Source organism: Polypterus senegalus, chromosome 13, assembly GCF_016835505.1.
Source record: "Polypterus senegalus isolate Bchr_013 chromosome 13, ASM1683550v1, whole genome shotgun sequence".
Lineage (NCBI taxonomy): Eukaryota > Metazoa > Chordata > Cladistia > Polypteriformes > Polypteridae > Polypterus > Polypterus senegalus.
The window spans coordinates 39,868,543-39,888,168 of NC_053166.1; the positions used below are offsets into that span (position 1 = coordinate 39,868,543).

The 19,626-nt window shown below is 34.6% G+C and overlaps 1 protein-coding gene across 1 annotated transcript; it reads left to right on the forward strand.

Moving 5' to 3' along the window:
• The first annotated feature begins 7,545 nt into the window (after window positions 1-7,545).
• vdac1 (voltage-dependent anion channel 1) lies at window positions 7,546-19,570 on the forward strand. The gene is made up of 9 exons (XM_039776084.1): window positions 7,546-7,643; window positions 9,934-10,003; window positions 11,136-11,185; window positions 11,373-11,525; window positions 11,700-11,752; window positions 12,222-12,449; window positions 14,243-14,393; window positions 15,248-15,305; window positions 18,009-19,570. Exons 2-9 carry the CDS (start codon window positions 9,937-9,939, stop codon window positions 18,098-18,100), a joined length of 852 nt encoding a protein of 283 aa, XP_039632018.1. The 5' UTR covers window positions 7,546-7,643; window positions 9,934-9,936; the 3' UTR covers window positions 18,101-19,570.
• The last annotated feature ends 56 nt before the right edge of the window (window positions 19,571-19,626 follow it).

Sequence of the window (19,626 nt, forward strand, 5' to 3'; positions counted from 1 at the left end):
AAAAGTTAATCTAAATGAATCCCAGCATACCCTTATAAGTGAGTTAAATTCTTTCAATGGAAAAGATCGAACCAAACTACATTAAGTGATTTCTCAGTTGAAATCTTCCACCTGTGTTCTTAACCCAGTACCAACTTCTTTTTCAAAGAAGTCTTCAGATGTCCTTATTAATAGTGTACTTCACATAGTGAACTCATCATTAGATATGGGGATCTTCCCTGACTGTCTAAAGACTGCAATTGTTAAATCTCTGTCTTTGAGAATTTTAGACCAATTTCTAACTTGCCTTTCTTAAGTAGCATTCTAGAAAAGTCAGCTAATATGAAGTTTGATGGTTACTTCAATAAAAATTCTATTTTTGACAAGTTTCAGTCAGGTTTTAGAATAAATCACAGTACAAAAACTGCATTGGTTAAAGTAGTAAATGACTTGTGGGTTAATGCAGACAGGGGCTCTGTATCTGTTTTTGTTGTCCTAGATTTGGGTGCAGCATCTGACACCAAAGACCACAGTTTTGTTATAAATTGCCTTAGACAATGGGTGGGCCATTCTGGTAGCATCTTAAATTGGTTTCAGTATTACTTAACAGGTAGAAAATTCATTGTGATTGTGGTGATTGTAAGTACTTCGGAGATACATAATACTATATAAGGTGTACCATTAGGATTTATTCTGCATTCGCTGCTCTTTTCTATCTACATGCTTCCATTAGGTTGGATTATCTGAAAGTGCAAAATAAGCTACCAAAACAATAGAGGACAACACACAGCTTCATTTATTGATAGCGCCTAATCTCCATGACACTCTTGGCTTTTGGAAATATCAGCAATATTTCCGATTGGAAGGGTATACACTTTCTCAAACAAAATAAGCTTAAAACAGAAACCTTAATGATTTGCAAAAATTGATAGAGCAAGGATATTAAAAATAAACTTGATCTGTTAGGTTTGAAAATTAAGACAGAATTAAAAAATTTAGGAATTTGTCATCCCCGTGACCCTGTATTCGGATATAGCGGGTTGGATAATGGATGGAGGATTAATCATCGACTTTGACCTAACTTTTAAATCAATTATTAACCAGATTACTAGGAATGCATTCTTTCACTTAAGGAATGTCGCAAAAGTTACACCTTTAATAACTTTACAAAGACCCAGAAAAATTACTTCAAGCTTTTGTTTAAGTTGAGTAGATAACTGTAATGCACTCCTAACAGGGCTGCCTAAGAAAAGCATCAATGAACTACAATTAGTACAGATTGCAGAAGCCAGAATCTTAACTTGATAGAGAAAATTTGACTAGCATTGTTACATTGGTGACCAGGGTCATTCGGAATGGATTTTAAAATACTAGTAATGGTTTATAAAGTCTTAAACAATCTTGCTCTGTACTATATTTTGGAATGCCTATCCCCTAAACTTTATTTGAAGGTCTGCTTATAATTCCAAGCGCCAACCTGGAAAGAAGTGTTGAGGCAGACTTTTGCTATTATGCACCTAAAATCTGGAATACATTACATATAGAAATTTGCCAGGCTAATACTGTGGAGCATTTTAAAAAAACTGTTTAAAAATCATTATTTTAATTTGGCTTTTTCATAGCTACATTTTAGTTGCATTCATGATAGTCTGATTCCTAATATATGGGCATAGAATTATCATATTCTTCAGAGATCTGCAATTTATACTAATTCCCATTATTCTCTGCTTTTTTTTCCATTTCTTCTGTGGTGGCAATCTGTGATGGGTGTCTCAGCTGTTCACGAGATCAGCTTCATCAAATCCTATAATGTGAAATATGAAAACTAAGAGATTTGATTTAGGAACATTTATGTCAGGTAGAATGACCAATGGGGGCTAGGTGGACCTTTAGCCTAGGAACCCCTGCAGATTTTTTTTTTTTTAATCTCCAGTCCAACTGGAGTTGTTTTTTCTGTCCTCCCAGCCATCTGAACTTACCTTGTTTTGTTGTTATTTTTTTCTTTAATTTTTTTGCTTACATTTAAAAATCTTCTGTTCTTTTTGTCATTTTGTAATGTATGAAAATGTGCTATATAAATAAATGTTGTTGTAAGAGTTAGGGATTAAATGCAAAAAGTCACTGGCATAGGTATCCAAAAGTCAGTCAGTCATTTTCCAACCCACAATATCCTAACACAGGGTCACGAGGGTCTGCTGGAGCCAATCCCAGCCAACACAGGGTGTAAGGCAGGAACAAATCCTGGCAGGGTGCCAACCCACTGCAGGGCACACACACACACACACACACACACCAAGCACACACTAGGGACAATTTAGGATCGCCAATGCACCTATCCTGCATGTCTTTGGACTGTGGGAGGAAACTGGAGCACCCGGAGGAAACCCACGCAGACATGGAGAGAACATGCAACTTCCACGCAGGGAGGACTCGGGAAGCAAACCCTATCCAAAAGTACCAGACAAAAAGGAAACAAAAGGAAAGCTCTTAAATCTCAAAAATGGAGAGCACCACCATTAAGGCCAGGGACAGATCTGCCATCAGGGTCCCATGATAGTAAGGGGCCTTTTGAACAGGCCCTCCTCAACCCTCCACCCCCCACATGATGAAACAATGGGGTATGAAATGATCAAGGGGGATCTTTCCCATACTCAATGAAACAAATGAACATCCACGAGTTGAAATGACCAAGAGGGACCCTGTTCCACACCCACTTGATGAAGCGAACAGGTCTTGCACTGAAATCAAAACGGAGAAGTGCTGAGCAGCAGTAAATGACACAGTGTCCGCCTGCTACATGGTTAAAAGCACAAGGAACTTTTTGCTTAGGAGCTAAGTCATCCAGCGGCATGTGGGAGTTTTAATCCGGCCTTCCCTGAGGCCTTCACAAGAGCATGTTGTACATGCTACAGCAAAGACCTCGAGCTAGGCTCACACAATTTTTACATTGCTCCTCCTGTCATGTGACTATGGTATGAACAAACAAACACTGATAGGAGTGGCCTGGAGCAAAACACCAACAAAAAGAAAGGCTTCAGATGGTCCTCCAACCAATTCCTAATACCTTTATCTTAGCTGGACATGAATCTCAAAGATCAAGTCTCTTTTTAAACATATTCCACCTTTCCATTCCAACTCTGTGTCTTGTCAGTAAATTCCATAGGTTTATTTAACAGGTTGCAATGGACTAGTGCCTGTCCTGAGCTGTTTCCTGCCTTGCACCCAATACTGCTGCAATACTCTGAAATGGATTAAGTTGGTTGGAGAATGTATGTTACATTATGTTTAATTTCAATTGACAATTCTCTGCCTTGAATTTGACCTTCCTGTACTTCATCCCATTACTTTTTGTCTGGCCTCCATTTTCAGAAGCAAACAACTTTTAGTAATTTTGCTTTGTTTCTAGAGAAGCATGATGGTGTAATGGTTGGCATCACCACCACACAGTGCGTGAGCCCTAGAATCAGTACCGGGCTGGATGGTGGAAGCAGACTTTCTCTGTGATTTTGTAACATTTCTATGAATGTACTGCCCAGTCAGATGGTGGCTTTACATTATACCAGTATAGCATCCATTTTTTGTTTTTTGTCTTGCACAGATTGCTGCAGATGTAGATCCTGCCTCCAAACAATCATTTACGGGAAGAGGAAGAGGATAACATAACATTCACTAACCTACTCAAACCAATTGTTATATTAGGTAAAACTCAGGAGTCACCCTGAAATAGGTGCTAGTTCAAGACAGGGCAGAAAATCAGATACATTGAACCTTATTTCATGCAAAGAAATTCATCTTATCTAGTCTTTTGGAGAATTTCAACATCTTCATTAGGTCACCAAAGATTCTTTTCTCTAGCCTCTTCTGGGCATTTACCCATTTTAGTTGGGTATCATCTGAATCACACTTATTTAATAATTTCAGTAACTTAAGTATTTCTCTGTAGAATTTATTCTGTCACTTTGAAGAAGGTGACACCTTCTCTGATTTGTACTCCAATGTTCTGGTGATATAACATGGTGTTTAGTCCATCACTAATGTCACTAGTATTAAATAACATAGCACAACATTATGAAATGTTCTTAATCAATTTAGACACACCTGCAATGGGCTGGTGCCCTGCCAGGGGTTTGTTTCCTGCCTTGCACCCTGTGTTGGCTGGGATTGGCTCCAGAAGACCCCCGTGACCCTGTAGTTAGGATATAGCAGGTTGGATAATGGATGGATGAAATTAAGACACACATGGAGTCAGAGCCTATCCTAGCAACAACAAGTACAAGAGAGGAACCAACTTTTGACACAGTGCCAGTCTATCACAGGGCCAACTCATGCACATACCCGATCTACACAGGCACAGGAAGAATGTTCAAACTCCACACAGACAATGATCAGCAGTGAGATTCAAGTCCAGGATGGTGGCTCTGGCAGCACTAACCACATCCCCATTCTGCACCCTGGCCAGTTCCACTTAGTCATTTATTACTTTTCTTTGTAATTGAAAACTGTGCAGTTTGTAACACTGCTTGGTACTTAAGTTTGATTACTAGAATACATATTGAATATTTTTATAGACATCTTTTTGTTTCTTCAGAAAATCAGTACTGTATATATCTGCAACATTTCAAAGGTACTACATACGGCATTTGTTAATCCGTTTTTCTTAGTTAGAAGCTCCATAATCTATATTAACACCATCACAGGTGCAAGAACCCTTGATTTCTGCCTATCAAACTCACTCACACTCACATATTTAAACTATCAGCTTTGTCTTTGCAACAAAGTTGAAGTAACCAATTCAAACTGAACATATACAGAGCATGGAAAATCAAGATAGTTACTACAAATTGAACCCAGGCTACAAAAGCTATAAATGAGCAGCATATATCACAGTGCATCATTATACACTGTCAGCATATAAATTATAATAGTTTACCTAGTATGCACACTGATCAAGGAACAGAAGGTAGTTTTGGATTAACTAATTGCAGAATACTACAAGACATGTCTCCGAATGATCACCTAGTCCTTTTCAACAACAAGCCTAACTACATTGAGACTGCCATTTTGTCTTTCAGCCAGTTAGAAAGCCATCTTCTAATATTCCCCACAATCCCTGCTGCTTCCACTTTAACAAGTAAACTTCGGAGATTTTGTGCCAAATATTTGGAAACTAAACCAAATGATATTCAACCCTGTATTTTTCTCTCACCCCAATCATGACAGAAATCAATCACAACTTACACAACTATAAAGAAACTTAATATTTCATTTAAATTATATTTTATTCATTCTTTTAAACCATTTTTTATTCATTTTCTTCTTGGAATGTATTTATTTTACAAACGGCTTGGTGTTGCAGTGGTTAGCATTACTGCCTTTCAACTTAAGAAACATACAATAGGTTTGATTCCTAGCCAGACTGCTGTTTATGCAGGGTTTTAATTTTCTTCCCATATTTATGTGGCCTCCCAACAGCCCATCCAAAAGACATGTCTAAGTGTATGTGGGTTTGTGAATGAGTATGCCCTGTGATATACCAGTGCTGACTCAAGGGTTCATTGGATGGCAGGCATTAACTCCCCAACAGAATAAATTCAGAAAAAGAATATTTAGAGAAAATACATGTTTTGCTTTATTTCCTCTTCAGCTCTCACGAGTACTGTAACTATATTTAAGATAATGAATTTATCTGTATTATCTACCTGCAGTTTTCAGGTCAGGGTTAATTACCATTTAGTTATTTATTAGAACTGCAGGAGGCCAAAGCATATTCTGGCACTACACAGAGAAAAAACCTGGATGGGATACCACTTAGATAGAATGGGCCAATTTAGAATCACCAGTTAGCCGAAGATATACACTTTTGGAAGCCACAGAGAAAAACGCCATGGACATAGTGACAAATGTGCAGACTTTAAATAGAATGTGACCAGGCTAAGACAGAAGCCCTTGACTCATATCTCTGCCTGCATTGCCCCCTTGAACCACCTGTACAAACTGAGATATTATTTTTAATTTAATTATAAGTCATATTATTATTGTTGACATAATCAGCTTTGATTTTGATAAAGACTACAGGACTAAACCATAACTATGTTACCATAGCAATAACTTTGGACTGTACACCATTAGGTTTTGGGGTGCCTTCCCATCAATGAATCACTATGTCACCCAGAGGAAATTATTAAACTTGGAATTATTAAGAAAGGTTCCTTTTAGATATACAGACATAATGGGGTAAGTGTCAATAACCCAAACCATTTTTACATATACTGTATTTCATGTGAAAGTTACTTTACCCATATTAACCATATTACCACTAAACATCACTATACATTCTTTATAAATGCACCATTTTCCTTATGGGGCTATCATAGTCTCTGTTTTTCACAAAGCATAGCAATAATTCCAAGCGTTGTCACACTCTAAGTTTAAATTTTATATTGTATACAAAAAAAAAAAAAAAAATGCAGGACTTCTAATATGTTCTGAGACTCTACATTACTCATGCTTCTTTGTTTACAAAATAATGAAAAAAAGATATCATAGTCTTTTACTGATGACTTCATTAGAACAATAAAAATAAAACTTGCTACGTAGACAGTTCTTTTGCAAATATGTTGGCATCTATGGCATAGTATATCAGTTGTAAGCGCCACCACCCTGTTAATCCAGTGGCTTTGGTTTGCTAATTTTCCTCCCATACCCCTAAAGATTTGTATTTCATTGCTGATCCCTAATTGGGCGCAGACGCATGTGTGGGGCTGCAATGGACTGGTGGTCAGTTCAGGGTTGGGTTCTACTTTACCCCCTGTGCTCTTGAGGTATGTTTGACAATCCCCGTAAACTCTGAGTAGGATGAAATGGGTTTGAGAATGTATTTATTTTACAATTTTGACATATGAAACTGTTTCAATAGTAATATAAATGGCTGCCAATGGGTCGTAAAGATTCCCCGTGCCAAACCCGTATACAGGACATCTAACATGTACCCATTCCCTGGGCAGGACTGCCTTTCTTGGAATCTGCACGTTCTGTCTGTGTGTTAAAGATGCTCATTTTAGGTTAATTGGCACTCTACAAGTATTTTGTATGGGTGTGTGCTGAAATGGTTATATGGGTTAACGAAATGGGTGAATGTATTGTCTTTACTCGGAAAAAAAAACAAACAACAAAAACAAAAAAACAAGGAGCTCTTTGTTTAAAACTACAGCTCTCGCGCCCACCCACAGGTTTTGGTTTGATCTTCACCACTCTCAGACCACCCTGACTGAGTTAATTGAGAAGCGTGCTGGATCTAAAAGAAGAAATTAAACATTACTTGCATGTGCCATCTCGACTTATAAATGCAATTTGTGGGCTGGATGTAGAATTTCTAGTAAAGTTAATTAAACGTTCTGAGCAACGCTGTGATCTTGTCCTCCACAAAAGGTACTATAGTAAAGGAACTTGTTGTTCATTGTCGGAACATTACTGCGAAACGGAAAACATAAAAATGAAAGTTAAAAATTACAATCTTCGTTTTAAGAGATTACCATAGTCACGCCTCTTATCTAAACTCACCTATCACCGTCTGATCATGTCGTGCGTATGTCCGCCCCGCCCCCTCTTGCCGACCTCTGCTTGACTGACAGTAGCACCGGTAGGATCACTCAACTGAGTTCAAGGTAAGAGAAAAATACTGTGAAAGTTAAACATTTTAAAATCGAAATAAACGGGGATAAGATTGGATGCGATCGTGCGGTTGAAATGCTGAACATTAGTTAGGCGTCTGAAATGGTTGAAACGCATCGTAAAGTGAAGGTGTGTGCAGAAGCAGCGTGCGCTCTGCATCCTTGCTCGTTTGTGCCTGTCAGCATGCAGTAGGCCGCGACAAAGTCCCGTAACATCAGTGATGGTGCGACCTTTCTAGTGTTGTGAAAATGCGTTGTGTTTTCATATAGCGCATTTCCACAAATCAATTGCAAGACAATCAGACTGACAAACAGGTAGGCAGAGACTTTGTAGGATGAGGAGGGATGTCGAGCGTTAGGCGCGCAGCCGGCACTTACACAGCATACCGCACCATTTTATCGTGGTCAGCATGCGTACGCCTACCGTTTACTTCTCTAAAACAAGTCTTACGAACCTAAATCATTTAATGCCTTGTGTAACTACTCTCCAAAATTGTATACTGTAATGGGGGTTTTTATAACTAGCCACCAGACTTATTTACCGTGTAATGCGTTTGTACTCGGGGGAAAACGATCGAACTTGTAAGCCAGCGCAGGCCTTGTAGGTCATTCCTATTTAAAACATAAGTTGTGACCTTGCGAAAAGAAAAGTGAGGACCGTTATTCGAAGAAGCCCCGCATCCTCTCGGAGACCATGGCGCCTAGTGGCAGATTGTGACCTCTAATCGTCATTTAGAGGTTAGGTACCACAAGCATCATTCCTGGGCTTTCCTGTCCCCTCCTGTCCCCTGGAGCAAATTACAGCCGCGTCAGCAAGTGCAGATTTGGAAGCTGCCGTGTCGAGGATCAACAGTGTTCAGTTGTGCTGTAACAATTAATGGTGGTCATTTGGGCAAGTGAAGGCCCACCCGATCCATACTACACTACACAGGATGAAATATTAATAGCAACTGAGCAGACGTAGGAGAGGAAAGCACATGGCTTTAAGTGCACCTTTGCATAATGATTTTTTCTTCATCTTTTTGACCACTTTATTTACAGCTAAGATGGAAGCTAACTAGGGTGCAAGCAAAAGAACCGTTCAGATTAATCACAGGGAACATACTATCAATTTGACTCAAGGCATTACAAAGAATAATGCATCTGGCATTTTTGATTTAGCCCATATTAAAGAATATAACAAAGAAAATAATAGCTGTCTAAACCTAAAACTGAACCTGTTTACTCCATGGCGAAAGGTGCTTATTTATCAACTAATTAGATTGCATCTATATCTGGACTTTTGTTGCCTTCTTCAATTATCATTAGCCTGTATTTTTTCTGGTTCACAGTCGGGGAGGGTTTAGACAAATTGTATGGACATTTTAAGAAGATGACCAGCTCTAACTGTTTTCTTTGTTGTGTCTGAAGCATTTAGTTTTTTTTTTTTCCAGTTTTTTAAATTTTGTTTCTTTAGGAGTGTTCATTAGAACTGTAAGCTGAATAACTCATACTTTGTGTAGATCCACGGGACAGTAGTTAGGAGGACATGGAATGTTCTGCCAATACATTGCCTGTGAATGCACATCGCACTGCATTTGACGGACAGGGCTACTTAAGTGTCACAAGTCACTTACTGATTTACCATGTCTAACAAGCTTCTTCAAGGGCAGCTTTAACACAATGGCACTAGTTTATAATGTATATTTGTTTACATTTTTTGACTTAATTGTATTTATAGTAATATGAGAATTGTATTGTTTGCAGGGTTATTGATTAAATACGGTCATATATTATTTTAAAGGTACTGTTTGCAATCTAGGTTTGGACTGTGATGGCATGGTAGTATTAATAATGCCTTACAGCGCCAAGCATTTGTGTTTGTTTCCTTACCCGGTTCCCTCTCCATGCAAATTCTCTTCATTCCCATTCCCATGTGTCTGCATGTTTTTTTTAACTGATAACTTCAACAAACCAATAAATATGCATGTGGTGGGCTCTGTGATGGATTTCTGTCCCATTTCCAGTTGATTCCGCTTTCTACCTGATGCTGCTGAAGTTCAGTAACTCCTATATGATGTTGTATTATATTAAGTACATTAAGAAAACTGATGAGTTATACATTTATCCTTTCAGTTAGCAGCACAATAAATGTACATAATATTCTAGGGAGATGTCTTTTTAATGACATTAGTCAAATATGGCATATTAATGTAAGAGTAGATTAACAAATCTATATTTTAATAATGTTACTATTGTTCTTCTGTACTTATGGAAGACGTCTGGAAATTTTCTCTTTTCACAGACAATGGAAGTTCCACCAGCATATGTAGATCTTGGCAAGTCAGCCAGAGATGTGTTCACTAAAGGATATGGTAAAATATAACATTTGATTAATTTTGTTACTTGGTTCATCTCTGCCATTTGTTTTCCTTGATTCTGTTTGGGATACAGTGCTTTTTAACAAATGTTAGCTTGCTTGATATGTAGGTAATTATTGTAGGCTTTTATAAATATTAAAATATTTGATAGCATTTCAAAGACTAAAATCTTCCTAATTTGCTTCTAACCTAATATTTGGTAGATTTTCACTACACCCTGATATTTCTGTATTTTTTTTAGATGTAGTCATTTACAGTATCGTATGAGTGACTAGTTTTTCACTAACACTTTTGGGATACCTTAGTAAAGTAATCACTTTCATACTGTTAAAATCTGATTGTATATTTTGTGTCTGATCTATTTTAATCTTTCTCACAGTTTCTAGTGTCTGTTTTTGTTATTTTGTAACTAAATTTTAACTGTGTTGGAAAAACTATGCAGTATGTATTTTTTAAAAGCATGTAATCTGTTTTTACAACTTAGGGTTTCCAAAGCTGTATTGAACATAAATGTTTGAGAATGTATATTTTTTACAATTTTTACATATGAAACAGTGTCAGTAGTAATATAAATGGCTTTCAATGGGTCGTAAAGATTCCCCTTTTAAAAGAAACCCATATACATCTAACATGCACCCATTCACAGTGCAGGACTGCCTGCTTGCAGTCTACACGTTCTTTGTGTTAAAGATGCTTATTTTAGGTTAATTAGTACTCTAAAAGTATTATGTATGGGTGTGTGCTGAAATGGTTATATGGGTAAACGAAATGGGTGAATGTATTGTCTTTACTGAAAAAAAAAAGGATTATTAGGCTTCATCTATTGTAAATGCTGAAGAACCTGCTTTCAGTAAAAAAAAAGGCACGCCTAGTACTGTAGAGAGTAGGTTATTATCCACTACTATCCACTAGAGTAAAATTTTGATTTGTACAGGAGGAAATCACCGAAGCCACATCGATTTTATTGCTGTACAGATTATCTACTTGGGTGTTAATCATAAACACTAAGGAACTATTTGTGTGGTCTTCAGTTTATGCACGAATTATTTTTACAATAATTTTAGTTAACCTGTTTGCTAACTGTTGTCCATTAAGTTACTGCAGTTTCATTTGTTCCTTTCTTTAGGATTTGGACTGATAAAGCTTGATCTCAAGACAAAGTCTGAAAATGGATTGGTAGGTTTTTATAAAATTGTTTTTTTTTATCTTTTTGGATTAATATTGTGAAACAGAAAAGTTACATGCTTCTTTATGTATATTTCAGAAAGGTGCATTTTGTAAATTCAGATTTCTTTTGAGAGTGAAGTAAGTTTTTAATTGAGCTCTCTTCAAGTTTAAATAATTATAAGTTATGTTATTTTAGGAATTTACCAGTTCTGGATCTGCAAATATTGAAACCAGTAAAGTCACTGGAAGTTTGGAAACAAAATATAAATGGGTAGAACATGGCTTAACATTCACTGAAAAATGGAACACAGACAATACTTTGGGGACAGAGATAACCATTGAAGATCAGGTAAGGACACTTTAAAAAACTTTTCAGTAAGTTAATAAACACTTCAGCGTTGTCCTGTTATAGTCAATGTGTTATTTAATATAGCACCATTAACAGCATGCTCCATCGCAAGACGGTTTACAGAGCAAAGAACGTTACAATATAATGCAAATCTAACGTTTTCATTCTTTTTAGCTTGCCAAAGGGCTAAAGCTTACATTTGACTCTTCATTTTCGCCTAACACTGGGTGAGTATAAATTAACGTTCAAAAACAGAAACGGTATAGGTACATTCAGTATAATATATCTTTGTGCTTTTTGTTGATGGGCAAGATTAAATGTGGTTATGACTTACATGTCAGATCTGTGTATAAAGATTAAAGAGTGAAGAATAGTTTTGTCTTATTGGGTGCAATTAAAATTTTTAGGTCTTGGAATGAATCATAGTAATTACTATAGGAAGAGATTTTACTTTCCAATTTCACAATTGTGGTGACATCTCTGGTTTTTCTGTGAAGCTGAACTGACCTTATTTGAATAATAATGGTAAAAAACAGTACATAGAAAATCCAGGTTTATGTATTTCAAAAATCAACCGAAAACATAATCTGATCTGATGTAGAAAAATATTAAAGACATTTTTTCTGTGGTGTAACTTCAGTAGACTGTAGTCTAAAGTTTTTATTTCACTATGATTTTTGTTATGTGTTTTTGCAGAAAAAAGAGTGGTAAGATTAAAACAGGTTATAAAAGGGAACATATCAATATGGGATGTGACGTGGACTTTGACATTGCTGGGCCCTCTGTCCGTGGAGCAGTTGTCTTTGGATATGAAGGTTGGCTTGCTGGATACCAAATGACATTTGAAGCTGGTAAATCCAGGGTGACACAGAGCAATTTTGCTGTTGGATACAAGACTGATGAATTCCAGCTTCACACAAATGTGTAAGTATATTGTTAGAAGTATTAATGAGAAAATTTCCTTTCACACAGCCATATCATCAATATTATATTTGATGAAAAAATATGCAACACATTGTAGTTAATTTTAATCAATAAAGATTAAGTATACTTTTATACAAGTAAAGAAGACTAAAACACTAAAATTCTGTGGTTTTGTAATTAGATATGGAATTATATTATAAATCTAAACTAGAAAGATTCAAACACCTTTGAATTAAGGCCAAACAACTTCTAAAAACATGAAGGACTCATTCATTTATAATAAACATTAAAACACAATTCTGTATTATCAGTGGGTAGTTAAAAAATACACCTTCAGTAATATGTAATAACAAAAACTCACATAATGCACTAATACACCAATATTTAAAGATGATGTATTGGCAAGTCTGTCCTGGAGGGCCTTGGTGGTCATATTACCGTGTTATACATTATTATAGAGTTAGTTTTAGTAGATTAGTTTCTCATCTTAATGCAGTTTTTGTTCAGCAGTTTCTGCATTAAAGATCTGTGATAGCTTCCACCTTCCTAGTTTACAGCTTAACTAAAATACATTATAGGCAATACTGAGTCACATTTGTGACTGCTCACTCATTTCTGCCTGTGATTTACAGTTTTGCTTTGTAGTTCTTGTCTTATTTCTTTCCAGCATGTCTTTTGGCATGTACTCATAAAAGTTAGGATTAAAAAAAAAAAAAATGCAATTTGCCTACAGTTTTTGAGAATTGGTCAAAAACGGACATTATATTTATATTTACAGTTTCAGATCAGTGTGACCTATGTGAAGATTATCACAGAAGCACTTATTTAGACCATTGAGAAATATTTTTGCAGGTGTACCAAATGCGGAACAGAAGATGGCCTATTAAGACATCTAAAATGGCACTTGTTTATCTGGAAGCTTTCACATTGGTAGTTTTATTGATCATCAATTAGGAATGTAGAAATCTCATCCCCTTTATAATTTATTCTTAAGAAGTGCTGCTCACGTTTTAAATCTGACATATCAAAGCACTTAAAACCTTATTCAGTTCTCTTAGCAGAACTATAGTATCAATGATATAGTATCAATGAAAAATAAGCAAATACTGTTTAAAACTGGTCTTGTAGAAATACACTCTATCCTTTTCCCTTTTGAGAACACGAGCATTTTCCTTCCCATAGTGCAGACTTTAGTCATTTAACTAGTGACTGTATCCAAGATACTGCTCTTCAACAAAGTCCATGTTAATACGAGTACATCATTTTGTCTAGCTGTGATTAGACACAGTACATAATGGCAGTGACATACTTTACACTTTTTTATAATTCATCCTTCTTGCTTTTGTTACCTCCTCAAAATGTCCTATGGGGATTTTTTTTCCTCTTTTGGCCATGTAGGTACTAATGTAACAAAAAGCACAAATGAAACACTTTGAACCTGCACATTTACAAGAAAAAAAGACTGTTGTAGGACTTTTAAGTTACACCACTACAACCTGAAAATCATGAAATTAGTATTTTATTAATTATAGATATTATTTAAATTGTCGTTACTATCTTAATGGGAAATATATATATATATATATATATATTTTTATATATTTTTACTTTATTTACCTACAGCTTATTTTCCATTAGTATTAGATTAATTTATTGGGCACACCTTTGAAGTGCTGTATTTATAGCAAACAATTATTTTGCCAAAGAGCATTCATATTAGGTTATACTAATTGTTTTAGTCTTTGGATGCAGAATTTACTCTTACGTTTAAGACCAGGTTTGTTTTCTTTAAGGAATGATGGGACAGAATTTGGAGGCTCAATTTACCAGAAAGTAAACGAGAAGCTGGAAACTGCAGTTAACTTAGCATGGACAGCTGGAAATAGTAATACCCGTTTTGGAATAGCAGCAAAATACCAGATTGACGCAGATGCCTCATTTTCAGTAGGTATTTTTGTAAATTAAAGAGTGAAGCTATTTCATTTTGCGTAAATCAAAATCTACATGGTACAAAATGATTGTTATTTTAATGTAAGTTGAACTGATATCTGTTTAAATTTCAAGTTAACATCTAGAGTGTAACATCTATTCTTGATTTTCATAGTGTGGTTTATAACCATCAATTAAAAAGAAAAACAGTTAAAAAAATTAAGCAAGTACAGTTCAACGAGATAATGTACTTTTAAATATTGCCTTTAAAAGCAATAAAATAAATGGAATGTATATTAAAATTAAACCAAAACATCTTAATTCAGTATACATTGTCTTTTTGATACACGATTATGTGGGTGAATAGATACTTCAATTAATTTTTTTTGTGGTGATATATAATCAATGCACAGAGAAATATTTTTTTTGCATTTTATTGTTACTTGTACTGTAAACAGCATTACTTCTTCAGTATATTCTGTTGTAAAATATGTAAATACTGCATATGTTTAGATATTCCTTCTCTGCTATTTTTCATTTGCTTATTTTTATACAAGACTAAAATTTTACCACCATAATGTAGTGTGTGAGCTGGGTAACATGGCTAAAAAATAAATTGTTAGATGGAAGAACTTAACAGAGAACACTTTTATTTGCTACTCTTGGGTACATTACTGTGTGTACAACATTTAAAAACTTTCATTATCACAAAGCACTTTAAAGCAATATGTACTTGTGAAACTATTTACTACTTTAGAACTATAATTTGCATACCTTTTAACATATCTGGTGTTATTTTAATTTTACTTTTTACTTGTTCCAAAGTCTTAGTATATATTAAGTACACTGTGAAATTTTTGTGATTAAAGGCCAAGGTGAACAATTCAAGCCTCATTGGACTAGGATATACTCAGACTTTAAAGCCAGGTAAGTGCTTGACTGCATTTGGACAGAATTAAATCCTTTGTTGGTTGTTATATATTTTGAAAACAATTTTAGTTGAAGCAGAGCATTTTAGTGCTTTTTGAACCCATGGAATGCAGAATGCCATCCTTTTAAAATAACTAATATTTGAATATTAGCCACATTTGTTATTAAATTATATTATTGTGAAATAGCCTTTGATTAAGTGATGGACAGATACGTGTATTTTATATTAAATAGGATGTAAACAAAAGTAGGTAAATTCTTCTACTGAAATGTTTTCGCCTCTCACCTTTATTAGTTTGAATGTTTACTGGGTTAGTCGGTTACACTTCAAATCTTTTTTCTTCACTCCCTGTGGTACTGGTTAACCTTTGGGGTGAGACTCATTTCTTTCATACCATCAGACACCACCTCCATCTTAGTGTATCACATCAACCAATTTACCTAGTTTCTGGTTCTTTTCCCTTACAATCTCTGAAACACTGATTACCGGCTCCAAAAACTTCATCACTCAATATGACACATACTGTAATCATGTAATGGATCATCCTTTCCTTTGTATACTGGAATGAACACACTTCTTTTTCAGTCTTCAGGAATCTTCTTTTCACACACAGTCATTCTGTTAACCATTCAATTATAGTACCTTCTGCTGCCTTCATTTCCAGCACTACTCCAGCTGCTTTGCCTATCTTCATGATTTTTAGTGTAGTTTTTTCCTACATTTGATTACATCTTGCCTGAAGAAGGAGCTTGAGTTGCCTCGAAAGCTTGCATATTGTAATCTTTCTAGTTAGCCAATAAAAGGTGTCATTTTGCTTAAATTTTCATCACATCCATAATGGCTAACATGGTACAACACCCTTGCAGACAGCTTTAACCTAGAATTGTGTTGCATACAATGCATATTATTGTATTTATTAATTTGTGTGCAATTTTATATATAATATAAACTTGAAATATAATGAACACATTCAGATTTGTTTGTTTACATTGCAAGTGCAGAAGAGTGGGTATCACCCAAGATTTATAAAACACTTTCGTATTAACCTTGTGTTTCTTCAAGGGGGGCATTGTGTGAGTTTGAAAATGTTGCCTTTGCCATCATGGGCCCTATAATTTAAAGTCAGAATGAAAAATATTTTTAATTTAAGCTCCTTAAGTTTCTCTTTTTTTTTTACATTTCCTGCTGATGTATGTGTTGTATTTTGTCACTGCACAGAACAATTTTGAACTTTTGCATTAAATGTATTTTATTTAAGAAAACAAAATCCATACAGTGACATACAGTACAATCACATATACATTCATGTTTGCAACGCAGCAGTTACAACCATTGGGTTCAAAACCAGAAAGAAAAAAATGATTGAGAAAATACATTAAAATAAAAAGAAAAAACAAATCCTTGTTCCCCTACTCACATCAGAGAACTTATGGTAAATGAAAGGCCCAATGTGATACTTTAGATATATTAAAACAACAGCAAACATAAAGCAAACACCTGACAAATATTTATTTAACAGTAACATCAGTAAGAGCAAGAGGTTTGGTTTTACTTTATAAACACATCACTTGTCCCATTATGTTATGAAAAGTGGATTAGGATTTTTCCAATTAAATATGATTAGTCTTTGTGTGAGTAATGCAGTGTAAGATACCACCATAAATTTGTATTTATTTATTTTTTTACAATTTAAATATAACACTTCTATTTCCTCATTTAATTATGAGAGGAGAATTAGGATTGCTCCAGTTAAGCAAGATGTGTCTCTGTGTACAATGTAGTTTTTCCCCATTGATAATGTAATCCTATTTTGTTTTATGTCATATATTGTGTTTAAGTGGAGTGATATAAGACCTGAAGCAGGTAAGAAAGATGTGCAAAACTGTTAATACAATAGAGCCTGAGAGTAGAGCACTCCTAAAACAAATGACATAGTGAGCCAGGCACCTTTTGACATCCATTGGTGTGCAGAATGCCACACTTCCACTGAAGTGTTTTCTCCTCTCATCTTTATTGTTATAAGCACTAGTTTAATGAATATTTACTAAACCATGTGACATAGTGAACCAGACACCATTTGACAGGATTCAACATTCAGATCTCGTCTTAGATATGGTTCTAACACATAATTTTTACCTGAGCTGTTGAGTTTGGTTCTTAATCTGAAATAGAAGGACCATTGTCCTGTTGTACCCATTGATCTTCTGTGGTTGAATTCCTTATTAAAACAATGTCATTATTTTATACTTATTTAAATTTCAATCTACAAAATAATTTCAGTATCTTCTCCCACAAATATAGAATGTCTTTTCAGGGATATGTCTAAGAACAAAGGGCATTGTAAATTCAAGTTAATATAATCATTTTTTTAATGAAAGCTCAAGTGTACATTTTTTTTTTTTCTTTTCTATTCTTGTTTGTTTTATATATTGTAATTCTATATTTTTCAATCATTGCAACTAAATTTTGAAATGGTTATTCAATTAAAATGTATGTGATGGTTAACATGTTGTTGTTATATCTAATAATTTTAGTGCTTTGGTCCACAATGCATGTACTTTGTAAAGGTATAATTGTACATGGATAATATGCAACTTTTATTATAAAAGTTACAAAGTGTTATACTTTTTAGATAGTATATACTGTCCAAATTATTTTTTTAATAAATCCATAAAACTGTTTTTTTTTCCTTTTTTTAGGGATTAAATTAACTTTATCAGCTCTTCTGGATGGTAAAAACGTGAATGCTGGAGGTCATAAACTGGGTCTAGGATTGGAGTTTGAAGCATAGGATTACAACCTGCAAAATCTCAATCTTCCAGTTTTTTTTCTTTTTCGATTAGCTACCTTCACAACCCGAAATGACCTTGTGTTTAATTTATATGTGTACAAAGTGGGATACAAGTTGTATTGTACTGTTATTGTTACTGATGAGCCTCACTATTTTGAAGGACAACTGAACCTGAAATCATCCACTTAATCATGAAATACAATAAATTATTGAAAAGATGATAGACACATTGAATTTATGCCAAACATACAAGAAAAATGGTTTATTTTAAATGGACTTTTTCATTATTCTACATTCTAAGATCATACTGTGTTCTTTCTGTGCCCAAATTATGTTACTGAGATTCAAATCTTATTTGGATATATTATGAAAATGTGTTTTCAAAAAGTGTAATGGCTGTATTTTATCCACTGCGTGGAACAGATGCACATTATTATATTCAGTGTTTATTTTTTGTATGTGCTCAAAAAGTACAGCTGTGTTAGTTCCCTTTCTTCCATGAAGGTATTGTACTACTTTCCACAGTATTGTCAATCCCACCTTGGCAAAACTCTACAGAAGGAATAGGAAACTTAAATTATACACTAAAATAGGTTTAGTTGTCCTTAATATTATGCAACTGTAGTTCTAAAAAGCACTAAATTGTATGCTGTATACATTTAATGCATTACTAGTAATTGTGTGCAATATTTTTGTGTGAATATTGTCAGGTATGAGTTTCTTAAAGCCATCACTGTCATTTAAAGAGAATCATTACTACTTTTCCCTGGGTATTGAAGGAAAATGTTGTCTGAACAATGCAGAGGGAACCTCCTTTGTAAATGGAATCCTTTGATAATCAACCTATTAAAAATTATTAAACAAATTTTAGTCTTCCATTTTTGATGTTTAAATTAGATATAACCCATTGTATTTCACAATACTGCAAAAACCTGAAAAATAAATTAACATTTTGTTTGCCATTTGTTTGTTAGTAAAGTTTTTGCAATAGTGGATTTTTGCGATTTAAATAGGTTTGTAAGTATCTGGTAGGTATAGTTTTAAACATCATTTCATGTATTGGTGACACTTGTGTCATTTTTATATACTGTCACAGTGTGATGAAACCTACATGGTTAGGCCTGACTAGTACACCCTAGATGTGTTTTATTACTTATGACATTTTAAACAAACTACCAGATTTTTATTTTTTTTTACAGTTCTGATTGTTTTGATAATGATTTATATGTTCAAACTTAATTTTATCCTCTCTTCATATTCTGCTACTGACACTCTGTTTCTGACAATCTGCGTAATATTTTTTTCAAGTTACTAGTTTAGAAATGGGAAAGTGTGCATCATATTCACCAACTCAAACTTTATTTTATCCTGCTGGCACACTGGGACTAAAAATCCTAATGTTTTTAGTTAAGTAGTTTAAAATTTAGACTGTAAATTGTATATCATTAATAAATTAATCTTGGTAATGGCTTATAGGTTCAAACTTGATTTTATTCTCTTCTCATATTCTACTATTGACACATTGT

Excerpts from the sequence above, each read along its gene's own strand:
- vdac1 (XM_039776084.1), top strand. The coding sequence starts at position 9,937 with ATGGAAGTTCCACCAGCATATGTAGATCTTGGCAAGTCAGCCAGAGAT. Across the intron at positions 14,394-15,247 it reads ACGCAGATGCCTCATTTTCA|GCCAAGGTGAACAATTCAAG; the intron begins GTAGGTATTTTT and ends TTGTGATTAAAG. Across the intron at positions 15,306-18,008 it reads TACTCAGACTTTAAAGCCAG|GGATTAAATTAACTTTATCA; the intron begins GTAAGTGCTTGA and ends TCCTTTTTTTAG.